This window comes from Abrus precatorius, unplaced genomic scaffold (assembly GCF_003935025.1).
Source record: "Abrus precatorius isolate BTA unplaced genomic scaffold, Abrus_2018 Scaffold10, whole genome shotgun sequence".
NCBI lineage: Eukaryota > Viridiplantae > Streptophyta > Magnoliopsida > Fabales > Fabaceae > Abrus > Abrus precatorius.
The window spans coordinates 31,836,732-31,860,798 of NW_020874292.1; the positions used below are offsets into that span (position 1 = coordinate 31,836,732).

General features: G+C 29.7%; 2 protein-coding genes across 4 annotated transcripts; both read right to left on the bottom strand.

Moving 5' to 3' along the window:
• Positions 1-1,771: 1,771 nt before the first annotated feature.
• On the bottom strand, positions 1,772-23,955 carry LOC113853304 (2,3-bisphosphoglycerate-independent phosphoglycerate mutase). 3 transcript variants are annotated; one of them, XR_003502496.1, is made up of 11 exons: positions 7,084-7,188; positions 6,759-6,920; positions 6,525-6,652; positions 5,714-5,864; positions 5,433-5,636; positions 4,290-4,714; positions 3,728-3,920; positions 3,550-3,645; positions 2,733-2,888; positions 2,190-2,444; positions 1,772-1,954 (listed from the first exon to the last, which is right to left on the bottom strand). XR_003502496.1 is itself a non-coding variant. In XM_027483879.1 (11 exons), exons 3-11 carry the CDS (start codon positions 6,918-6,920, stop codon positions 2,280-2,282), a joined length of 1,680 nt encoding a protein of 559 aa, XP_027339680.1. In that variant the 5' UTR covers positions 7,084-7,153; positions 23,949-23,955; the 3' UTR covers positions 2,097-2,279. The 3 variants fall into 3 exon arrangements, 2 of the variants coding, with proteins under 2 accessions (XP_027339680.1, XP_027339681.1); XM_027483879.1 differs by lacking the exon at positions 1,772-1,954 and adding an exon at positions 23,949-23,955 and having other exon boundaries at positions 2,097-2,444; positions 7,084-7,153; XM_027483880.1 differs by lacking the exon at positions 1,772-1,954 and having other exon boundaries at positions 2,097-2,444; positions 7,084-7,091; positions 7,154-7,157.
• Positions 10,855-21,285, bottom strand: LOC113852296 (cysteine-rich receptor-like protein kinase 7). Its single transcript, XM_027482531.1, has 10 exons — positions 21,172-21,285; positions 20,908-21,099; positions 20,812-20,816; positions 13,994-15,504; positions 12,468-12,605; positions 12,233-12,354; positions 11,951-12,161; positions 11,572-11,809; positions 11,322-11,475; positions 10,855-11,187 (listed from the first exon to the last, which is right to left on the bottom strand). The coding sequence occupies exons 1-10, from the start codon at positions 21,283-21,285 to the stop codon at positions 10,855-10,857; spliced, it is 3,018 nt and encodes a 1,005-aa protein (XP_027338332.1).
• Positions 23,956-24,067: the final 112 nt, after the last annotated feature.

Consider the following 24,067-nt stretch of genomic DNA (forward strand, 5'->3'; position numbering starts at 1 on the left):
ACAAGTTTTTTTGGTTCAATGTGGAAGTATCAACCTGTCCCATTTTATCTATAATAACCCAGCAAGAAAGAATATTCCAATAATTAGCAATTTGGATAAACTTCTAACTTGAAAATGAAAATAAGAAAGAAAAATAAGGCAACTTGTAACAACGTTTTGAGAAGTTTCTTTTATCTATATTTTGTTTAAAAGTTTGTGTAGAAGTTGATTTTAACTATTGGAAGAAATTTGTTTCATTTTACCTCTTTATTTTCATCGCTTGTAATTGCTTCTGGAGAATTTATCCAAATTAGTCTAAATACTAGCAAAATAGAATTGCAACAAACTTGTGAGTTTAGAAAAAATTATCTACAGAAAATTACCAAATGAAACGAATAAAGCAATGCAACACCTGATTCAAGTTTTCTACCTTTCAACAAACTCACATGCAAAACCAAATTAGAATAATGTAATGTGTGAGAAAAAGAAGGATGAGAAGAAGCTACGTTTTAAACACTCGCGTGCTTTTCTTTTGGTTTTCCATGTAATTTTTTAATGAGGTATAGAATTTAATTGACTGTATTTAAGAATTAAGTATATATTCACCTAAAAATTACTCATTAGCATGTTTTTCTTATTTTATTTTAGTTTTTACGTAATGGAACATTGAATATTTTACTGCAACCTTTTAAATTTCTTAAGCCGTGCAATCATGTTTTGGCACGTGTTATAGTGAGGTCAAAAACTAATTTATTCATTGAACCGTTGGAAAGATTAAATTAAAATTCAACTGTCTGCAAATTTAATGGTTATAAATGTTAAATATTTAAATAATGTTTATTAAAAATATAACCATGTCTAGTAAGTATCAATGAGGATTGAGTCTTGTTTAAGATATTACACTTGAAACCTAAAAATACTCTCGTTTAAGAATCATGACTCATAAATTATGAATAAAGTAGATAAATTGAATTTGCTCAAGTGATAGAATGTTTTATTTCTTTGAAATTTACAAATTAATTCAAATATTTATTATTTAATGACTGAATAAAAGGGTAATTGTTTGAAAATTTTTATTGAAACTTCTGAATCAAGACTATATACTAAAAATGTCAAGAGTTAAAAATGTCAACAGTAACTAGAATCAATCTTTTTTTTTATTCCATACAAAAATAAGTGTTGAGCTATCTATGTATGATAAGAATCTTGTGGCAGTTTTCAATATTTATGCTAAAATAAGGAGCATAATTAACCAACAAGTAGCGTTGGAATACTGATTGGACTATGACTAATGCTCTGTATTAGATTCCTTCCTTCCACCACCACTAGGCTTTTGACAAAAAGAACAAATTTCTTTGCTTCATAAAATTGTCTCAAAGTCAAATTTGAGCCTTCAAAATCTTATACAAATGGCTGTAACACAAGGTTTTGAGTTCAGTCAAATTGGAGGTCAATATACATCCCATGGTCTGATCAGTTTATTGCTTCTGAAAAATCCGGTTTTACAAATCCAACCACCCTAGGCTAGCCATTCCATTTGCTTGACCTACCAAACCGGTTCTTAGCTATGTTTTTCCTTTTCAGTTTTTCTTCTGAGGAAATTATTCTAATAAATGGCTACACAAAGAAATCTATTTCTTGATTAAACAAAAATGGAGCATTGATCAAATTCTATTCTTTGTTATAACCATAAAATTCTCAGTTAACGAAAGAGAATTTTGATTGATCAATAGACTAAAATGAATGGTTCATTTTTTCACCAAGACGATTAATTCATTTGGTCAACTCTTGAAAAAACTTTCACATGCTTTTTGTTATATTATAGTGATGTAAATTTTTGGAACAGTCCTGGGACAAAAGAGAGGAAAGAAAATAGAACAATCCATTATTATTCATTAATTGGCCTGAACAATTATAACGCTTTTTCTTTGTCTCTCTCTTCCCATCACTTCATTCATCTTATCACCCGTATAACCTGATTCAGAGAGACATCAGGTTAAAAATGGCATTAATAAGCCAGTAACGCTACTCCAGAGAAGCATCACACTTAACATGCAGGATTTAGAGAAAACATCTTGACAAGACCGATCAAACACAAGCACAATCAAAGAAAGTTGGAACAAAAGAAACTGCAGTCAAAATGGCATTAATTAATTATACTGTTCTGTCTAATGCAGACTGAAATTAAAACTCACAAGAACAAAACCCACCTCATGTGGAAAATTTGTAATTATTTTAAGGCTGCAATCTACAGCCTTCCCTGTATGTTTGCAAATTATAATAATTCATCTTTCGGTTCCTTAGTTATTAACTACTTCTATAAGACTTGGCTCATAGTCACTGGGAGCCTCAAATCCATGAAGATTTATCACAGTTGCAGCAACATTGGCCAGCCCACCGGTGGGAAGATCTGTACGGAATCTGATGCCAGGGGGCAATCCAGGACCTCCAATGGCAATCGGTACCTTAAACCAGCAGAGAAAGAAGAACGAGATTTAGAACCAAAATTAAGGTTGTTGTCTATAATGATTATGCAAGTGTATGGTGAGAGAAGCCAGTATCTTAATGCTTTAAACGAACTGATTGGAAAAGGGTCATTTTGATTAGCCTTAGACATGTATTCAAATTAACAACAAATAATATAATTGATTTTTTGGAGATCCCACAAGTCATCCATAACTAAATGAAAGTGGAGAATGTTGTGATTCATGTGAAATTCTCATCAATGAATGTCAATAGTTTGAAAAACTTACAGGCTCAAGAGTATGGGAAGTAAGAATTTGGACTTTTCCATCCTTGCCTACAATAGGTTTTCCAGATTTATCTCTCTTGACCATATCCTCTGCATTTCCATGGTCAGCTGTGACAACATAAATTCCACCCACTTGCTCTATTGCATCAAGAATCATCTGCAAGTACATGTGTAAATATACATTAATCAATACAATGAGCAGCTATTTAGCCTTCATTCTCTTGTTTGTTAGAGTATATAACTTTTTGTTGCAGTAATTTCTTAATTGGCAATAACACAATGTTTAAGGATATGACCAGCCACCAGAAGATATTTGCTCTTTCCCGTACTAAGGAAGACAATGATTGCAAAAATATTATAGAAATGCCATGGTGAACGTTTCCAACATGAAAAGGAAGAAAAACTTAATCTTTAGTGTCCAAGGGGCAACTAGTGTGGGGTACACCAAAGGAACTTGGCTCCTCTTTTAGTTCTTCACATTACCTAGTCCTTTTAACAAAGTGATAGACACAATACTACTCACATGACTTCATGTCTTGAGCTTAACTGTTAATAGAGACTAAATAAAAGATTCACTTCTCTCATTTCTCATGTAAGATTAGTTTTCTCACTAGAATCACACACTAAACAAACACAACACATGTATGTCTTCAAAGTTAAACTTTTCAACATTTTATCACTTACTAATCACCTAGGTAATGCTTTTACTTCTGAAACAAATCTAAAAGTGATCTAAGGAATTCTCAAATTTTCAAAAGGTTTTAAAAGAATATAACAAGGTTTATTTACAGAAATGATCCAACAATTTTGGAAATTACCTTCACAGCATCATCAGCTACCTTGCAAGCCACAACTGTTGCTTCAATGTCACCTGTATGCCCCACCATGTCACCATTTGGAAGGTTGACACGTACCTAAACAACAGACAAAAATAAGAGTAAGTAGAAGTTCAATTAGACCATAATTCCTAAAATCACCTGATAAATCATTAATTACCTGATCAAATTTCCGGCTAAGAATAGCATCCCTTGCCTTTTCAGCAATTTGCAATGCTTTCATTTTTGGTTTTACATTGAACGAAATCCCAGAGTCACTAGGAATTTCCACATATTCCTCCAATTGTGAATTAAAATACCCAGAGCGGTTTCCATTCCAGAAGAATGTGACATGACCAAATTTAACAGTCTCACTGTTGACAAAGAAATTCATACAAGTGTCAATAAAGGCTATACTTTAATGACATAAAGTACTAGATAATGAAGATCACTTAAGATAAGCATTATGTCACAAAGGCAGTTTCATAAAAGAAAGATGGACTTCAACCTCCTATTTCTCCCCACACAAAGCTGTAATTATATTAATTATTAACCCCAGTTGGAAGGACTCAAACAAGAAACATTTGTTCATCAGGTTTGGTCAACAATATAAGCATAGGATATTCTCATGTACATAGTTCCAAACATTCACCGTCAAAAATAGAATATGCAGTTAGAAAGATTAAGGAATTGCATAAATTACAACATAATCCTACTATAGATTTAAAAAAGAGACAATTTACCTGCAAGCAAAAGTCCGCACACCATTATGAACCAAATATTCACCAGAAGTCCGATCAATCTCTGGTGGAGAAACAAGGTAATGACTTGGAAGCTTCAATTCACCATCATATTCAAGCATTCCAGCATAGCGGATTTTTGGGTAACGAACTCTATCGAATTTGTCAAATTTTTCATATTCAAGAGCCTTAGCAATCATAACCATACGATCAGCTCGGAAGTTGAATGTAACAACAGCATCACCATCAACTATTGGACCAACAGGTTTCCCATTCTCATCAACAATAACGAAAGGAGGTAGATACTGGTCATTGGCCTTTGGTTCTGCCCTCAGCTTCTTGATAGCTTCAACAGCATTTGTAAACTTATGTGGGGCTTCACCAAGAACTTGAGCATCCCATCCTCGTTTAACAACATTCCAGTCATTCTGCAGTTTGTTTTCAAAAACAGAAAAAGTCATAATAACAGAAATACACAAAAAATATTTCAAGCCAACCATATTTATTTGATGTATATAACATTATGAATTTAAAAATACAAAGTTAACCATAAAAAAAACTTTATAAACTAATATGCTCTAAAATAATTAAACAAATCAATAAAAGACTTAACAGCATTTTATATTGTTTTTCGATCAAACTCCAAAGGTAATATGGCATTACAACAATGAACCTCAATAGACAGAATAAAAAATTGGTTGGTGTATAATAGACTATAGTTGCACAAAAGTCAGTGACACAGATCAAAGTTCAACGATGCAGGTTAGGTACCAGCATAAGATGATAAAAATACCAAGGCTAAATTTAAAGGGACACAGCAGAATGGACACCGCCATATCCAATGAATACTATGATTGACCAAAACATGGAATTTTGAGAGAAGTTAGATGCAGACAACAGCTCACAAATGCAATCAAGAACCATAAAGTGAAATAACTACCTTTAAATATATAAATACTATAACTACTGTTAATCAACCTATACCATTTTTGAATAAATTAAAGTTGTCTTATATACAAATAACAGTTCTTCTATAGGAGGGGGAGACTCGGGTAGAGCCTAGTCTATCAACTTTACAACTAAAATGCATTTAGCAGTAAAGAAATGAACTACGCAAATTGAAGGTCATTTCCAGGTCATTCATACCTCATAACGATCCATTGTGACATACATGCGACCTCCACCTGATGCTATCTTTGCATCAATACCTTTCTCACGCAATTTTGCAAGATCATTTTCAAGGGTTTCTGCAAATCCGACACTTGAGCCATCCAAAACATCACGGCCATCTGTAAGAATATGGATGCGGACTCTCTTAACACCTCGCTCACCAACTCCTTTAAGCAACAACTGTACAAAAATAGTTAGCTAGAAGGAATACATTTCATAGACATGAAGGAAACGAAGTTCAAACCCCAAGTAATCACCTGCAACTGATCAAGTCTGGAGTGAACTCCACCATCACTCAGTAATCCAATGAGATGCAATGTGCCGGTTTCAAAACTTTGCTTTATGTACTTGAAACCTTCTCCTTCAAAAATTTTGCCAGAGGCTAGCGCAAGGTCAACAAGCTTAGCACTACAATGTACAATGACAGATCAAGATATCCCAATCGTCAATCAAATGCCAGAAACATTGTTAAAACAAGAAAAAGAAAAAGACCAACTAGCCTAGAATGCAAAGGCCATAATTAAACATTTCAAGATGCTAGGCATGAATGATAAATCTTAATTCCAGCAAAGAAATTAATTTAAATTATAATACAAAGCATTGTCCACCCAAAATTCCTCAGGAAAAGTGACACACAACACAACAAGAGAAGGCCACAGTGGTGTTGTGAATCATTGTGTTGCATCCTACAACTAACCTAGGTAAAAGAATGGAGCACAACACACATTTACCTATTGATAATAGGATAATTCAAGAAAAAAAAAAGAAAAAAGAACAAGCCGTTTTACAGCTCAATCCACAACATAAAAGAATGACAGGCAGAGCAAATCCAAATGTTTACAAGAAACAAGATCAGATAGCATCTATAACTATGGTAAATCTCACAAAACATCAAGAACAACCTTTTACGAAAACACCCATAAATCTTAATTTCATTTTATTTTTCCAGACACCAATTAGTTTAAAAATAACAAGCAGAACATGATCACTATTATTATCAACTAGCAGTGGTAGTAACATATAAACAAGGGCAGAATAGATGAAAATAAGAAGCGAATTTCAGTTTACCCCTGAGCAAATATGCGACCAGCACCAAGTGCATTATGACCAACTTCACTATTGCCCATGTCATCATCTGTTGGAAGTCCTACAGCAGTACCATGAGCCTTGACCAATCTCCACCGTTCAGGGGCACCCTAAAACAAACAAGAATCCAGATTCATTTCATTTTTTAAAAAAACCAAAACAGTAACAATGGATCTATGATATCTAAAAACATTGATTAGATCCAAAAAATGGAACCTTTTTAAGGGAATCCATGCATGGTGTTTCAGCGACGTGGATGCAATTGTACTCATTGGCGGTGGCCTCTCCCCAACCATCCAAAACCACCATAGCCACAGTCTTACCCTTTGGAAGCTTGGGATGATCCGCCAATTTCCATGAAAATCCAGAGCTACCCATCTGCGATTTTTATTTTTTTTTATTTTTCTGTCAGATTCAGATTCAATAGCAAAACCAAATACCCAAAATTAAGATACGCTACTAATCATCCATACTCTGACATAAACATCACATAAGAAAATACTAAACATTTTTAGACAGGTTCATGTACAGTACTAATTACCTTTCTACCTGTGTGTCTGAGCCGCAACCAACAACACAAATGTTCCAAAGGTAACCTAATGAAACCAAACCTCTCTGCCTTTGTCCTGTTTTATGCACTTGTGGGGTGTCTGATATATAAATACTATTTTTATTTTACTGTGCTTTTTTAAAAAATAAATAAATAAAGTGGGAGCAGTGCCCACGGGAATGCTGAGATTAGTCACGGAAAGAGAGAAAAATTAGGAATTTTTAAATCAGAAGTGTTATACGAATTGAATTCAATATCTTTATTTAGGGAAAACAATTGATCTTAATTTTTCAATATTCTATGAATAGGTATTACGATTTTTTTTTTCATTTCATTTTAATTCGTAATTAAATTCTTATCATTATTGAAGATATCTAGATATGTTTATAGTAATTTAACCAAAATTAACGGAAGAATCTATTATATAATATTGATAATGATAAAAATTGAAAAATAATTAAAATAAGAGTTTAATTTTGATGCAATATTAATATATAACAATAGTAATTTTTATACTATCAACTAATCAGAATAAATCATAAATGTAATATTTAAATAAAATTCTTAAATAAATTACCATAAAGTCGTTACTTTTTATTAATATAAAAATTTATAATTAGATGATAATGTAAGTTAATTTCACTTTTAATGAATTTCAATGAAATTCTTAAAAACTAAAAAATAAGTATTTATTGGCAAAAGACACAAATTTTTTTTAAACTATTATATATGCTTTCTCCTATTTATTATATACTCTACAGTATTAAATAATAGTTTGTCTTCTTACCGTGGCTGTTTTTAATTTTTAATTGAAATATTACAAATAAGTATATTAATTTTATATTACTTATGATTTATATTTTTTTATGTGTTTTAAAATATCATAGTAAATATTTAAAAACGTTAACGTCTCTAAAGTAAATAAATACATATAAAATAAGAATATATTATCATTAATTTAAAATCAATAACAAATGCACCCTTGTTTTTTCATTTCACACATACTTATTTTTAGGGGTTAGGTGGCTACAGTACAGCATTTAAAACTAGAAGATGGACGCACCAGGCATTACTGCCATCGATTATTTACCTTTTACGTTTAATAAATTAAATACTACTAATTTAACGGTTGAGATGAAAAGTTCCTCTATACGCCTTTTTTACGGTGTAGCGAATATCTGCTAACGTGTTTGGAATATTCGTTATATAAGCTGAAGCACGACACAAGGAAGCTATTTTCTATTCAGAACTAGCGGTTTCTACTACTTTATGCTGCCGTGGCCAAACAAAGTGCATCATTCTCCACGCCTCTCTTCTCTAATTTCTAAAACAAAGACTCAAAATAATAATAAAAAAAGGACCAATATATGTATATATAATACTATTAATAACAAGTAGGGTAATGCTGTGACACCCACCCAAGTATAATATAACAATGATAATAATAGAAGCTAATATTAAAAATTTTATGTAAATTTAAAACATGAAAAAGTTATTAATACTCATTAAAATTAGAATATTAAATAGTAAATGAATACATAGCTTATAATTGCTTTGATTTCTACCAGCAGAAGTGTCAAATCAATTTTTATCTTATATTAAAACCATGACTAAATGATGACTGTGGAGTGTGCAAGAAGAATGTTGTTTCCTATAGAGATGATAATTTAATTGAGTGAGTGTTAATATATGAACTAATTGTAATTATTACAAATTTTGTATTTGAGTTTTCTTGAATACGTAATAAAGCAATTTGGTTACTTTAGATTTAGATTCTTTTTTCCTTGATCTGTAGTGTAATATATTTAATGATATTTAGTTCTTCCATCGTCTTACCTGTGTACACAATAATTTGTAAACTAAGTCAAACCAAATACCATTGAATATATCAAATATGAGAAATTATGATGTCGTGCAAGGACTTGTATTAGAAATAACATGATAAAATAACACATTACATCTAATTTATTATTTTTTATGCATTAAACATAAAATAAAAATTTATCTTTCTCTTATCATATTTTATTCAACTTCAACTCTCATATATATATCATTTCTCATCCTATTATGTCTAAAATTTGGATTTTTTATAAAAATAAAATAAAATAAATTTCATATTACATATATATCTTAAAACTAATTTATTTACATAAATGTCCTATTTTTTATATAATAAAAATAAATTAAAATCTACTTCGGTATAAAATATTTTAATTACACTTATGTTAGATTATGTAATATTTTACTTATAAAATAAAATTTATTTGTAATTAACTTTTGTAAAAAAGAAATTAAATATAAAAAAATTGATTAAATTTGATTTATTTATAAAGAAGTCAATTATAATTAATTTTTATGTAAAAAAAATTGTTTATTAAAGAAATTTAATTATAAGAAATTTTTAAATAAAAAATATCACTAAACAATAAAGATAAATAAATAGTTTATTATATTCTCCCTCTCTTTTACTTTAAATTGTTTTCCTTCTCACACTCTTAAAACTAAATAACTCACAGACAATCCTAAAAAGAAAAATAATAAAGACTCATTTTAATGCAATTCACTGAGATATTTTGTGAATAGTTTTTTTTCATATAAATTTGATTATAATTAACTTTTATTTTACAAATAAAATAATTTTAATTGATTTTTTATACGATCTAACATAATTGCAACTGAAATATTTTGTATTAAAATAATTTTAATTAATTTTTATTATATAAAAATAGGATATTTATATAAAAAAAATTAGCTTTAGGATATATACGTAATATGTAATTTATTTTATTTTATTTTATTTTTATAAAAAATTTAAAATTGATAAAATGGATTGACTAAATGAAGAAACCCAAATATACTTATAAAATTATATTCTAATTAGGTTCATGTCACGTATACATGTATAAAATCTTTTACCTAAATGCTTTTTTTTAACTCATAATTAATCACGTTATTAAATAAGCTTTATACAACTTTTCTAAACACCAAATTGATTAATAAACTCAACATAAATATATCAAATTTTAATACCACTCAAAAACACACACACAAATATATATATATATATATATATATATATATATATATATATATATAAAGTTAGGTCAAGCTTGTGAGTGTGAGAAAGAAAAGCTAAAAAAAATGTGCTGATACTACTTAGAAGGTCACTTCTAACATACAATGTAGTCATTGAGAGGTAAGAAAATTAAGATTTTGTTATAATTACAGATGCTATCCTTAAAGTAAAATTAGACAAGTGTAGATAACATATTATCTTATTCTTAAAGAAAGGAGACATACATGTGATTAAATGATTAGATATTAATCTAGATTGTGGTCCAAAACAGAATTAGCTTCTACATGCATGTTGTGTTGGACAGAGTGGTGGGTGCATAATATACTTTATTACTATGCTGATAGACTTTTTGTGACCCTGTTAAGATGTTGGATTGTTTAAAGCCGGTGTGTCTAATGTACATCGTATGATGTTAGGTTAGATTTATCAAATATATACTTATTAATATTTAATATGTGCATTTGTGTTCCTTACCAAATACTTTGTGAGCATTCATAGTGTTATACATATACTTGTTTGGTGGCTCAAATTTATTTACTTTCTATCAAAATGAACTTAAGAATCATTCAAAGATTTGCACATGCAAATTATTGAAATAAGAAATAAAACATACTTCATCATTGATTTCTAGCAGCAAAGGTATCAATTGAAATTTTATTACACATTAAACATGACTAAATAACTTACTATCGAGGATAAAATTCACTTATAGACATTTCATTAACAGAGAGTGGTATGGAGTTATTGGCAGATTGACTAGAACATGATTCATGTGTAACTATTTTTGAATCCATTTTATTGTGCAAGATAAATGCTGGCTCTTGTGGAGATGGTAATTCAATTGAGTGACTGCTGAGATATGAAACAATTGCCAATATTGTTGGTCTAGCATCTGGATTTTCTTGAACACATAGTAAACCTATCTGAATGCACTTAATGGCTTCAAATTTAGAATAATTTTCTCTCAATTTTGGGTCTACTATGTTCAATGGTGTTTGTTTCCTCCACTCTCTCCAAACCTGCAAACATTTATATAACAATTTGTAACTTGGTCAAATCATTACATTTGCTTACTTTTAAATTATTTTTATTGTAAACTAAACATAAGTAATATGAAATAAACAAGAATATTGTAAGGTATCATTGAACTTACAAAACTTAGGAGACCATCAGCAATACGGGATGAATCATAAGAAGCTATATTCTTTTTTCCAGTAATTATTTCTAGAATCATAACTCCAAAACTAAAAACATCTGATTTCTCAGAAAATTGGCCAAGCATTGCATATTCTGGAGACATGTAGCCACTACAAAATTCATAGAAATATATAACATTAGCAAATATGTGCAAACTTACCACTTTAAAGATAATAGAAAGTAAATAATGGGCATTCAAAACTTACTATGTTCCAACAATTCTGTTTGTACTTCCTTCGTGTTGATCTATTTCAACAATTCTAGCAAGACCAAAATCTGAAATTTTTGGATTCATATTTTCATCTAATAATATATTACTAGGTTTAAGATCACGGTGTATAACTTTAAGTCGAGAATATTCATGTAAATAAAGAATTCCTCGAGCAATTCCTCCTATAATTTTGTAACGCTCATTCCAACTTAACAAATTTTGTTGTTGAGTATCTACAAAAAAAAATTGAGTTTATGAGTAAACTTAGTGAAGCTTATTTTGTAAATCACCTAAAGTAATTGAGATATAATATTTGAAAATCATAAGCACATAATTAAACATTAAATAATTAAGGAGAGGTTAAAGTATCGAACCAAATAAAATGTAATCGAGACTTTTATTTGTCACGTATTCGTAGATAAGTATTTTCTCTTGTTCTTCAAGGCAAAATCCTATGAAAGCCACTAAATTTCTATGTTGAAGTTTGGCTATTAAAAGAATCTCATTTTTGAACTCCTCTGCACCTTGCTTTGAAGATTTTGAGAGTCTCTTTACAGCTATATGTCTTCCATCATCAAGAATACCCTAAAAAATATAAATAATTATTCATGAGAAAATAAAAACATAAAAAATAAAATTTATTGGATTTTTTTTACCTTATAAACTTCTCCAAATCCTCCTTTGCCAATCTTATTCTCAAGTGAAAAGTTATTTGTTGCTGCTTCAATTGTAGTCAAATCGAATTGCAATGGCTCCAAAACGGTGCTTTCATGTCCAACTAGACGAGAATACTTCAATTGTTAAAGCATGTTGGGGTGATCTTCTCTGAACTTACTAATTAAAAAGTATGCACAAAATTAAAAATTATTTTCTTCTTTTCACAATACTTACAGTTTTCTTTGAGAACGGTTTTATAATTCTTTCTTCCTTTTCTTCGTTTCAAGTAGTAGCCAGAAGAAAAAAGTATAGCCGAAACAATGGTAGAAACAGTAATCCAGATAATTGTTCGCGACCGAACTACTCTTTTTTCTGCATAAGAAAATGTATATCATGTCACTGAAATAGGCTATGATGAACATGAGGAGGAATTTACTTGGTTCTTATATATTAGTTATGGACTTGTAATGGTTCTTCTTGAATTATTACTTTTTTTTTAGTTTAAAAAATTGTTAATAATAACCTTTTATAATTGAGTTTAAGTACTTAAAATAATAACTTTAAATAGAAAAAGAATAGATTTATTTTATTAAAAATATAGAAGTGAAATAAATTTTTTTAATAAAATTTTATTATTATTAAATACTTAACTTAAGCTTTAAAAATTGATATTATCATTTTCTTTTTAAAAAAAATTATTAACCCTAGTCTTTAAAGTGATTTTTAGTATCCAAAAGTAATATTTTTTTTTTAATAAAAAGCATGTTTATTATGTTAAAGATATAATTATTTGATATAATTTTAATAAAAATCATCAACATTATAATATTAAAAATATTGCAAGAGTGAGAGACGTCAATATCCCATATAAAAAATATACTAAATTGGTTCCTAAAATTTTAAATATAAGACAATTTAATCTATAAAGTTATAAAAGCTTCATTTTTATTATATAAAATTATGGAATAGTTTTTACAATTATAATTTCAAAGATCAAATACCATCGTAATTGTCGTGTGATGATTTTAATCATTACATAAATTAAATTTTTTATTTTTTTAAAGAATAAATTAATATATTATTTTTAAAAAGTACATATATTAAGTGTGAGTTTAAATAAACAGTTAATTAAATAATTTTTAATAAATTTTTTATTTAATAATTTAAATAATAAATTTGATTATAAAATTTATTATTAAAAAAAAAAAAAAAACACACACACACACACACACATATATATATATATATATATATATATATATATATATATATATATATTGAGTGTGAGCTTAGATAAATAGTTTGATTAAAATAATTATTCAATAATTTTTTTTAATTTAAGAACTTATTAGAAGAAATATATATATATTTTTTATATATTCAATAATTATAAGTTTAATAAATAGCTATTTCAAACAAACCTTGTATGTCACTAAATAATATATTTTCTTTCTCCAAAATTACTTAAGAATATCACATTATTTTATGGACAGGTAATAAGTGCATCACTCAATCCAGTGATGCTAAATATGTTACATATACTATAAGTAATACGAATCAAATAATAAAAGTTACAAAACGGTTAATAAAAGTTACAGATATTCGTAAAATGAATAATCATTTACTATTATATATTCACTATCCAACCTTATTACTTATTTTGTAAATTCTATAACTATTATTTATAAAAAATACACATTTTAATAATAAAAATAAAAGAGTAATATATACAGAGTGAAAATATTATATTATATACACACCTGTTTGTTGCTGAGTTGGCGCGTGCGTGGGGAAGTCAAAGTGAGCGTAAAACTGGAACAAGTCAAACCTGAGATAACAACTTGGATACAAAACCATTCCACCCACACTTCCCAAACGCGACCAGGGAATCGCCGATCCAATCACATCGCTTAAACACCCACCACAATCGCTACTCGACAAATCCCTTGTGCACTGAGCGACAATGTACAACGTTTGGTTCTCATTCAATTTCAACGTTCCCGTTTTGTACCTGTCAATGCTATCCCCTGTTTCATTCGCCATATCTGCCAACTTAGTTGACAACGTAAACGCAAACGAGTAGCTGTTAATTGCCTCTGGATTCGTCACATTCAACTTCACAACCCTTGGACTCGTTTCCACTCTCGACAAAAACGACCGATTCGAGTACCGAACCAAGCAATCATTGTACCAAACTATAGCCTCGCTTGACAAATCACACACCACGCTCACTTTATCGATTGCGTTTTCAACACACTGTTTGCATAAACTACGAGTCATGTCGCCGCGGCACATGAAGAGACCGTTCATCGTTCCCACTTTGGTTTGAAACTCAGTGGCGTTAGTAGCGTTGCGGGACATGTAGTAAAGGAGTGTGCTTCGGTTTGGTTTAAACGCCATGTCGTTTTCATTGGTTGAACAGTTATGGGAAATATACGCAGGAACTTGAGAACAAGCCGAATCGTTTTGTGAATATTTAGTTTCTGGAACGGGTCCTAATTGTTTTGAAGTAACACGATAGAAAGGATATAATTCATACCTAATGTTGCAACTAGGAAACAGAACCCTTCCTCCTTGTTTATCTTCGCAGCAAAATCTAAGTAAAGATGTTGCTTTTGCGAGACAATTTGAGCAATCTTGGGGTGAGAGATCTTGCGTGCATTGAGCGAGACAATATAGGGTTTGAATTTCGGAAATGTTTGCTTCGTTTGTGGCGTATCTGTTCCCAAGTGGAGAACTCGCTGCGCAATTTGAAGTTTGTTTCATTGTGTCCACCAACAAATTCATGAAATTACTGGTGTTAGAGATTTTGGCCATGTTCCATGAGTAAAATTCGGGAACTGTTTGGGGATCGGAGAAGAAAGAGGTGCTGGAGTAGCGAACCATGCACTCGTCGTACCAGATTATGGCCTGCTTGGAGAGGTAGCATTGTGAGTCTGAGGATGAGAGCCTGTGGGTTGCGTTTAAGATGCATTGTTTGCAGAGGTTAACGGGTACGTCTCCTCGGCACATGAAGAGACCGTAAATTGTTTCGGATGGAGTTTTAACTGTGGTGTTGTAGAAGGTTGTCGTGGCGGCATTGGAGGATAGGGATGAAAGGAGGGTCATGAGGTTTGATTGATAGGTGCTGTTCACTGTGTATAAAATTTCTGGGCAAAATTGAAAAACAAAAGGAGCTTCCTGTGATTCTGTGATTGGGAAATTGAAAGAGATAACGAGGATGAAGAAAAGAAGATCCAAAGGTTTGGAAGGCATGGTGGAGTTCATGGGTCTGTGAGTGTGTTATTATTCGTTCACAGTTGCAACTTTAAGATACCTTCGTCGCTCATGCAACTTTAAGATTCTCGTGTAAACAATTATTTATTATTTTATTTTTTGTGTGTGAGTGACCATTCATTTTAGTATTTTCATTTCTCTTATTTTTACTTTTTTTCTTATGCTATTTTTTTTAACGTTCATTATCGTGTGTATATATATATATATATATATATATATATATATATATATATATATATATATATATATATATAATGATACGATAAAATTTTACTTTCAATTTCAAAAATACTTTATAATTATAAATAATTTCTAATGTTTTTTCACTTTAATCACTCAATTTATATTCTATAAACGACATGTTTATTAGTTTTTTTGTTATTCTTTAAAAATAATCTCAAATACTTAAACTTAAAGACTGACGTTAATTTTAAATTTCAGTACATAATTATTATATTAATTAATTTAAATATATATATATATATATATATATATATATCTTATTTTACTTTTATTTAAACGAAAACTCTTAAATTTCACTTATGTCTTCAAAGTTTATGTTTAATATTAACATTTTTTCTAATTTGTTAACTAAAATTATGTTATTCATAAAGAGCATGCACTTATAAATAATTTTTATATATTATTTATAAGCATATCTAAAATTAAATTAAATAACTAAAGACTCAGAGAATATAATATAAATTTATTTTTACAAGAAAGTCATTAAATATGTCTAAATTAAAATAATTAAAATAAGTTCAAATTCAACATAATAAAAAATTAAGAAAAAAATATTTTATAAAGTTTTACTTTGAATCCTTAACTTCAAAATTTCCAATTTATATATTAATAATTTTGGTAGTTATGAATGTGGGTGGAAATGAGGTCCCTACTTTTGAATGTCTCAGCGGAGATTAATTGCAATTGTGAGAGTCACTATCGGCAGTTATGAGTTGTTCTATTTTAATAAGTAAGTTAGAAGTTTATGAATCTGTGCATCGTTTACGCTATACTCATAAAATAGCCGTTATTCATTCATCTCTTCTCCTTTTCAACACGTAAATTATCCTCATTCACATACTTCCTAATCTGAGAACATAGCTTGTTCAAAAAGAAAATCAATTTTAACACTGTTTCCATTCAAAATGGGTGTGAAGATTCGCTGTTACACTGTCTTTTTTTTTTTTTTTTAATGTTTTTATTAATTTGTTATATTCATTAATTCGTTTCCAGTAAACAAAAATTAATAATAATAATAATAATAATAATACTGGAAAACTTATAAATAATTCTTTTTATTGAGTTGAAAGGAATATTTCTGCATGTTGTTGGGGTGAAAGATTGCATGCTTCTTTGTGTGCATTGTAGAATTCGTAAAAGTGCTTTAACATCATAAATAGATTTTTCACTCGATCGTATTTATGTTATGAGGCAAGGATTTAAGATCGCAAATGCATGGTTGCAGGGAATAAAGTACTTTGCCAATAAAAATCTCAATGAATAAAATGAAATTATAATATATCATATTATACACGATCATATATTTTTATCATATAATTAATTATATAAATATATAATATTTTGTTATTGTTATTATTAGTGTAGAAGAGACTAAGATATATGATAGATATAAAAATTAAGACTAACATAACATATTTTAAATTTTAATAATTAAAATGTTTGATGCTAATTATTTCAGCAATTAAAATGAGACTTTAGTTAATAAATAATATTTTATAATATTATATTTATATTATTTATTAATTAGTTAAATAATAATAATGATAAAATAATAATAAATTTTTTTTATTTATCTTAAATTATGTTTTTATAAATAAATAATTATAAATTACTTTAAAAATACAAAAATAAATTCATTCGACATTAATTTGAATATTAAAAAAATCATATCAAATAAATCTCACAAATGATATTAAATAAATTATTTTATTAAGTTATAACTGGAAATAATATTTAATAAGTACTTAATATGCTATACATTTAGAAGAATAAATCAATGTTGAGTATATAGTTCTTTGAGGAGTAAAAATTTATTAAAGTATTTAATTTATAAACTTATTTCTGTATAACATTTTTTTTTCATATTACCCTAATCACTATATATATATATATATATATATATATATATATATATATATATATATATATATAACATTTGATTCAGAAAATTGTTTTTGTACTTACTCTCGCAAGAGAATTGACTCTCAATGTGTTTATCATATTGTCGTTCAATAGAAATTCTTTTATTTTTTTGACAATTGTAGTTTCATGTAAAAGAATAAAACACACTACTAAAAAGTCTATTTATACAGACGGATTTACAGACAGATTTTTAGAGCATTACGGATGGTTTTTTCTATTACAGACGGATATAAACCGTCTGTAATATCCTCGTCGGTAAATAATTACAGACAGAAAAATTCGTCTGTAAGTTACAGACAGAAAAATTCGTCTGTAAGTTACAGACGGTATAATCCGTCTATAAGTTATAGACAGTAAAATCCGTCTGTAAATCACAGACGGGAAAATCCGTCTGTAATTCACAGACGGAAAAATCCATCTATAAATTACAGACGAAAAAATCCGTCTGTAATCCGTCGGTGATATATTTTACTATAATTGATATTTTTTTATTTGTATAGATAGTTATTTCCTGCTGCTCTTGATTATCACAATTTATAAACAAAATAGAAACTATAGATTCGGCATCTAAACATTCCAAAATGATTTATAAAATATAAAATTTAAATGTTGTTACAAAGGAAGAAAAAAAAGCATCTAAATAAATACATTTAAAAATAAAATACAAGTCTTCATCAGGAATAATCTATATGGTCAGAATCCGAAGGAGCATCATCATCAGTAGAAGAGGAGTCAGTAGAGGAATGATGCATGGAGGTAAAAACCGGTAGTGCTGGAGCTGGTGGAGGAGGAGGAAGAGGTGTGGAGCTGTTTGCTCTCATGAGCTCAAAATAAGCATGCATCTGCTGCATTTGCATATGCTGCTGCGTCATCTGCTGCTGGACCTCCCTTTGCATTCTCGACGTCACCTTCTTCTCTATCTTCTTCTCCATTTTCTTTGCCCACTTCTTCTTCCATGCACTTTCTTTACTCTTCCACATCTCCTCATTCTGCTTTTGGAGTTCTTCATTGAGGGCATGAACCTGAGTGCGGACCATGTCCTCCACATCCTCAGGTGCAAGAGAAGGGCATCTCCAGTGACAGATGCAGGGGACATGGATTCGGCACCATGATAAATTGCTCCTGTCCCCTAACCTGGGAGGTCTGCACTGTTGCTAGTGTGGACGTCGAAGTCGGAGCGGTAGGTGAAGAAGTGTTGCCACGATCAGTTTGCTGAGTAATACCCTTCTTACCTTTACCTTTACCTGCCATATCTGAATCAAACCATATATATGTTTAGAGACAAATACTATAATTTGTTTAAAATATGAATAATATTGGTGATAACTCAAATTAAATAATCATGGCAACCTATCATACATCCACTGACAATTTCTGAGAAACATCTTCCTCAAGAACTATATAAACCTAATACAAATATACAATGTAGTATCAACCTTCTAAAATACATTACAAAAAATTTTAATATAAATTTTGGCAGAATCTCCCCTAATACATGTTAATTTCCTTACATTTGTTTACTATTTTTTTACAAAAATGAAAATTTCACCTAAAATCAACTAATAAATTATATAACAATAAATTATTCGATACATCAAACACAAACACATCACAATCCTAAACCGTTCTAGAGCACATCCCCTTGTAACTCCACAACATGCATATTCTACAAACTCCACAAACACAAATAATCCCACAGCACACAATAATCAGGTTCGGAGAAGGACCTCTACGCCCTTCCCCCCAGTCTACAATCTCCAATCCTACAACTCTATCTTAGAAATTTTAAGTCTCTAAAAAACATAAAAAATTAAAAAACTAAACCGATTAAAAGTTAGAGTATCGTACCAGGAATACAATGATGCAAAAAAACTTTCAAATGATTGCTCCAACAACTCGCAATGGCCAAAACACTGAGCTCTTAGAGAGAGAGAGGGGGGAGCGAGAGAGAGAGGGTTCTGATAATGGGGGAGGGGAAGAGGAGACGCGGTTTTAATGGGTTTCAGTCATTACAGACGGAAAAATCTGTCTGTAATGGGTTTAATGAAACGGTGCGTTTCAGGAGGCACATTACAGACGGATTTTTCCGTCTGTAAATGCGTCAATCCCATTTACAGACGAAAAAATCAGTCTGTAATGTGCCACCTGAAAGGTCGGCTAAAACCACCATATTTACAGACGGTAAAATCCGTCTGTAATTTTCTGCCATAATATTTCATCCTATTTTCAAATTACAGACGGAAAAATCCGTCTGTAATTGCTGTCTATAACGTTTGGCGCCAAAAGACGGGCTAAATACAGACGAATTTTACAGACAGGGTAAAATCCGTCTGTATTACAGACGGATTTACAGACAGATTTTTCAGAAAAAAAAAAATTTATTTCACAAATCCGTCTGTAAAGCCGTCTGTAAAATCCGTCTGTATTAAGCGCTTTTCTAGTAGTGACAGTTTGAACATAAATAGTTTTATTCCATTATCTTCTATTCATAAATATTTATTTATGAAAATGCTAATATTTTAATTAACTAATATTATCAAAATAAAAAAAAAATCTTGTGATGTTGAGCATTATAATAATGTATTTTTATTTTCTCAATTTAACATACACAATAAGAATTTTTATATTTTGTAATAAATATTTTTTTTATATTTTTTCTGGAGAGAATTAAATATTTTTAATAAAATTATATAAAATAAGATAAAATAGTTAGAATATAAAAACTTAAGTAACATATAAATAAAATAAATAAAAATTTAAAGTATAAATAAAGTAATAATTATTAAAAATTAAAAAATGAGAGAATGTTATGTGATATTACAGAAGAAGAAGAACTTTAATAAAAAAAAAATTATATAACATTGTAGTGAAAGCCAAAAATAATTGTATGAAGGAATTGAAGTTTAAGCTAAATGTTTGAAACACGCCACAGTATCGACTAGGGTTGTCCGTTACAAAAAGTTCAAACTGACCTCCATATTATCAGAGTTGTAACCGTCAATGGATTATGGATTAGGCAGATTTCAGATTAAGCAGGTCAGACAAGCAGTTTGGGCCAAAATAATGATTTATTTACCAAAAACTATAAAAAATCTTGCAAACACGCCACTCAAAACACATTCAAATTCACACATACCTCACCTAAAAAATCCAACATCAAATCAAACCATACCAAAAACAATAAAAAAAGAAAAACCTTTCGTACCATTCTCCAAAAGTGTCACCCCACAACCTCTTCCTGAACAATCCATCGACAAACTGACGATCCTCCTAAAGTTCCAACCAACCGGTGACGATTCCAGGCACAAAAATCATCGGGTGTTTCACTGTCAACCCCTCCTTCCTCAATTTCACGTCGGAAGGATCCAACAACGGCTCCGTTATTGCTTTTGCCACGTACTGAGGAAACGACGCTGACATTACACTATATAAAAATAACAAAAATCACTAAAGGGAACATATGAATCCTACTGTCCAACAACAGCTATCCACGCACGTCCATGTCTTTATCTTTCCACTCTTCTCCTTCACCTTCTCTTCCTTTTGAATATTCTCGAATATGGAAGGAGAGTTCGAACCTTTTAGCCCCACCCACTAAACACACTGCCATTTTCTATGTGTCACTAAGGTTTCATTATTTTTAATATTAATTTAATAGGTAGTCGGGTCGGTTCGAATTTCAATTCTCTTATCCAAATCCGACCATTTTTAACCATATAAGTCCGTTTTTACTGATATGAATTTCTCCTAAATAAGTCGATCGGCCCTATCCATGTTTTGGACATTCGGCTAACCCGGATTCGGACGGACTTAGCATTTTTGTATAGCCCTAGTATCGACGTCAAAGTGAGTTTGTTTTTGTTTCTCAAGCACGGTTGACTTCAAGCAGAGAGGAGAGGGAATTGACAAAAAAAAAAATTGCAAATTGGTGAAGATGTGAGTGTGGTGGTACATGAAAATTCTATGGAGGTGATTAATAAATTAGTTGAGATGGAAGCAAGAGATAGGCGAGAGGCAGCTAACAAAGAGGGTGCCATTGGTCATCAATAAAATTTCTAACATTTAATATCTAGGGGTTGAAGGTCAATTGAAGAAGAAGAAAATTAGAGAGATAATTAGGAATGAAGGTATTGATATCTCAACTCTCCAAGAGACTAAGCTTGAGACTTATTCTAGAGAGGTGTGTGGTCAAGTATGAAACGATGATGACTTCAAGTAGTGTGAGTGGTTTGCAGTTGGAAATAGTGATGTTTTGTTTACTATTTGAAATGCAACAAAAAGTAAGCTATTCTTCACCTTTCGTAGATTAGGTTTTGTCAGTGTGTGCCTGGAGTGGGGACAAAACAGGAAGCAAGTAAGAATACTAAATATTTACTCTCCATATCGATTGAATGACAGAAGAAGGTCGTGGAAAAACATATGTATGTCTAAATGTGAATTGGGGAAGGAGTTATGGTGTGTTTTGAGTAATTTTAACGCAATTCGAGATCATGAAGAAAAAAAAAAGGAGGGATGAGTTTGGTGGATTTGTAAACAAGTCAATGGGTGGATAGATTCTAATGTCACACAAGTTATTAGCAATGATTGTTCCTTTAGTTTTTTTAGGGATAAATGGGTAGAAAATATTGTGTTGACGAATTCATACCCAAGACTATTTTCAGCAACGACTAATAAGGAAACGTAGGTGGTAGATAATGGACGATTAAGATAGACCAATAGGTATGAGAAATTCCTTGGAGAAGACAATTGTTTTTATAGAAAGAGGATTTATATTAGTTGTGGGAGACTATAGAAAGGAAGAGGCTCAGGAAAAGTGTGAATGACATGTTGATGTAGAAGTGTGATAGTAATGAAGACTATAGTGTTCAATCTGTTTATTACTATATTCATAATTTCTTCATTGTAGGTAGTGATTTGAAGTTGTGTATAGTGCAGGCATTACACAAAAGTTGGAAAGTCAATGCATCTAGAGAAATAGTGGTATTTGTGTGGTGTTTGTTACTTAATGCAATTTCAATGATAAGGAATTTGACCAAACACAATTTGACGATTCTATTAGAAGCTTGTGTGTACCAAAAATGAGGAGATATTGTACCTATTTTTACATTGTAGTATTTCTATGAGACTTTGGTACATGGTGTTCAAATGGTTTAGTATCAGTATATGTTTATCTGAAAATTTGCATGACACATTGCTAAATATGTGTAGAATTTGATATGAAAAAAAGAAATGGACAGAAGTTGTAATAGCATGATTTGCAGTAATATGGATAATTTAACTTCAACAAAATAATATTCTCTTCACGACATGTCAGTATAATATTTGATTATATTAAATATCGTTTCTTGGAAGTGACTTGCAGTAGAAGCTTTAAAAAACTCAATTATGTATGTGAATTGAATTAATAATCTTTTTAAATATATTGTAAATTTTTTCTAAAAATATAATAAGTTAAAGTACTCCTTTACTCTGATTTTATTTTGATACTTTAAAAAAAACTTATATATATATATATATATATATATATAATATCAAAATATCTTTTGAAAATTAATTGGGTTACATGAGCCAAAGTCTCTTGGCACTAATATAAAATTTTGTGATTTTTATGTAGTTCTAACCGTTACAAAAACGTTTTTAAATAGGGATTATATATTATCTGTCATTTCTAATTATTAATATTTACATATAAAATAAGATAAGAGTCCTGTAAAATAGAGGTTTCTATTTATAATTTTTCAGTATTTTTAATTCACTCAAATAAATGAAAATTTTTATTTTTATATTTACTTTTCTTTTCATCGTGTTATCATCCATCTCATGATAAAGTTATTAATGTTCAAATCCTAAGATCATTTTCATAAAACATTTTGTGTGAATATTGCAAACCTTGTATTGAGATCATTTTTCTAAGGTTTTAAACAAATCTATGCTTTTGGCCAAATACGCTCATCAAAGGAAAGGCATGAAGTCAAGAAAACTTAAGATCAGAATCTATATACAAACTTTTGAACCTAACTTACAGTTTGTAGAGTATTATTATTTACCCAACTAAACGAAAATGTTTTTAAATGTAAAATAACATTGATAAAGATTTACATATATACAAAAGGTATAATATATTATTTTATTTTATTTTTTGTTACATTGTGATGTCAATTGTGATATTAGAGAATTTTCATGGAAAGTTGTTTCCAGTTAACATCAAATATATATAAAGTTGGAAAACATATCGAGAATGTTTAATAATAAATAATAAAAACATTATATAACTTTTGTGTTTTAAACGGATATTCAAATCACTAACTTGTACTTAAATTAGTGATTAAATTAAAGTCAATTTTAATTATTTATTTAAAACATAAAAACCATGTAATATTTTTAAAAAGTCA

What these genes read in the sequence shown, in the direction of transcription:
- LOC113853304 (XM_027483879.1), bottom strand. Translation starts at nt 6,920, where the DNA reads ATGGGTAGCTCTGGATTTTCATGGAAATTGGCGGATCATCCCAAGCTT. An exon ending in CCAGACTTGATCAGTTGCAG is followed by an intron (nt 5,637 to 5,713) that starts GTGATTACTTGG and finishes ATTTTTGTACAG; the next exon opens with TTGTTGCTTAAAGGAGTTGG. An exon ending in GTGCGGACTTTTGCTTGCAG is followed by an intron (nt 3,921 to 4,289) that starts GTAAATTGTCTC and finishes CTTTGTCAACAG; the next exon opens with TGAGACTGTTAAATTTGGTC.
- LOC113852296 (XM_027482531.1), bottom strand. Translation starts at nt 21,285, where the DNA reads ATGGCAGTGTGTTTAGTGGGTGGGGCTAAAAGGTTCGAACTCTCCTTC. An exon ending in AACCGTTCTCAAAGAAAACT is followed by an intron (nt 12,355 to 12,467) that starts GTAAGTATTGTG and finishes ATTCTCGTCTAG; the next exon opens with TTGGACATGAAAGCACCGTT. An exon ending in GATTTGGAGAAGTTTATAAG is followed by an intron (nt 12,162 to 12,232) that starts GTAAAAAAAATC and finishes TATATTTTTTAG; the next exon opens with GGTATTCTTGATGATGGAAG.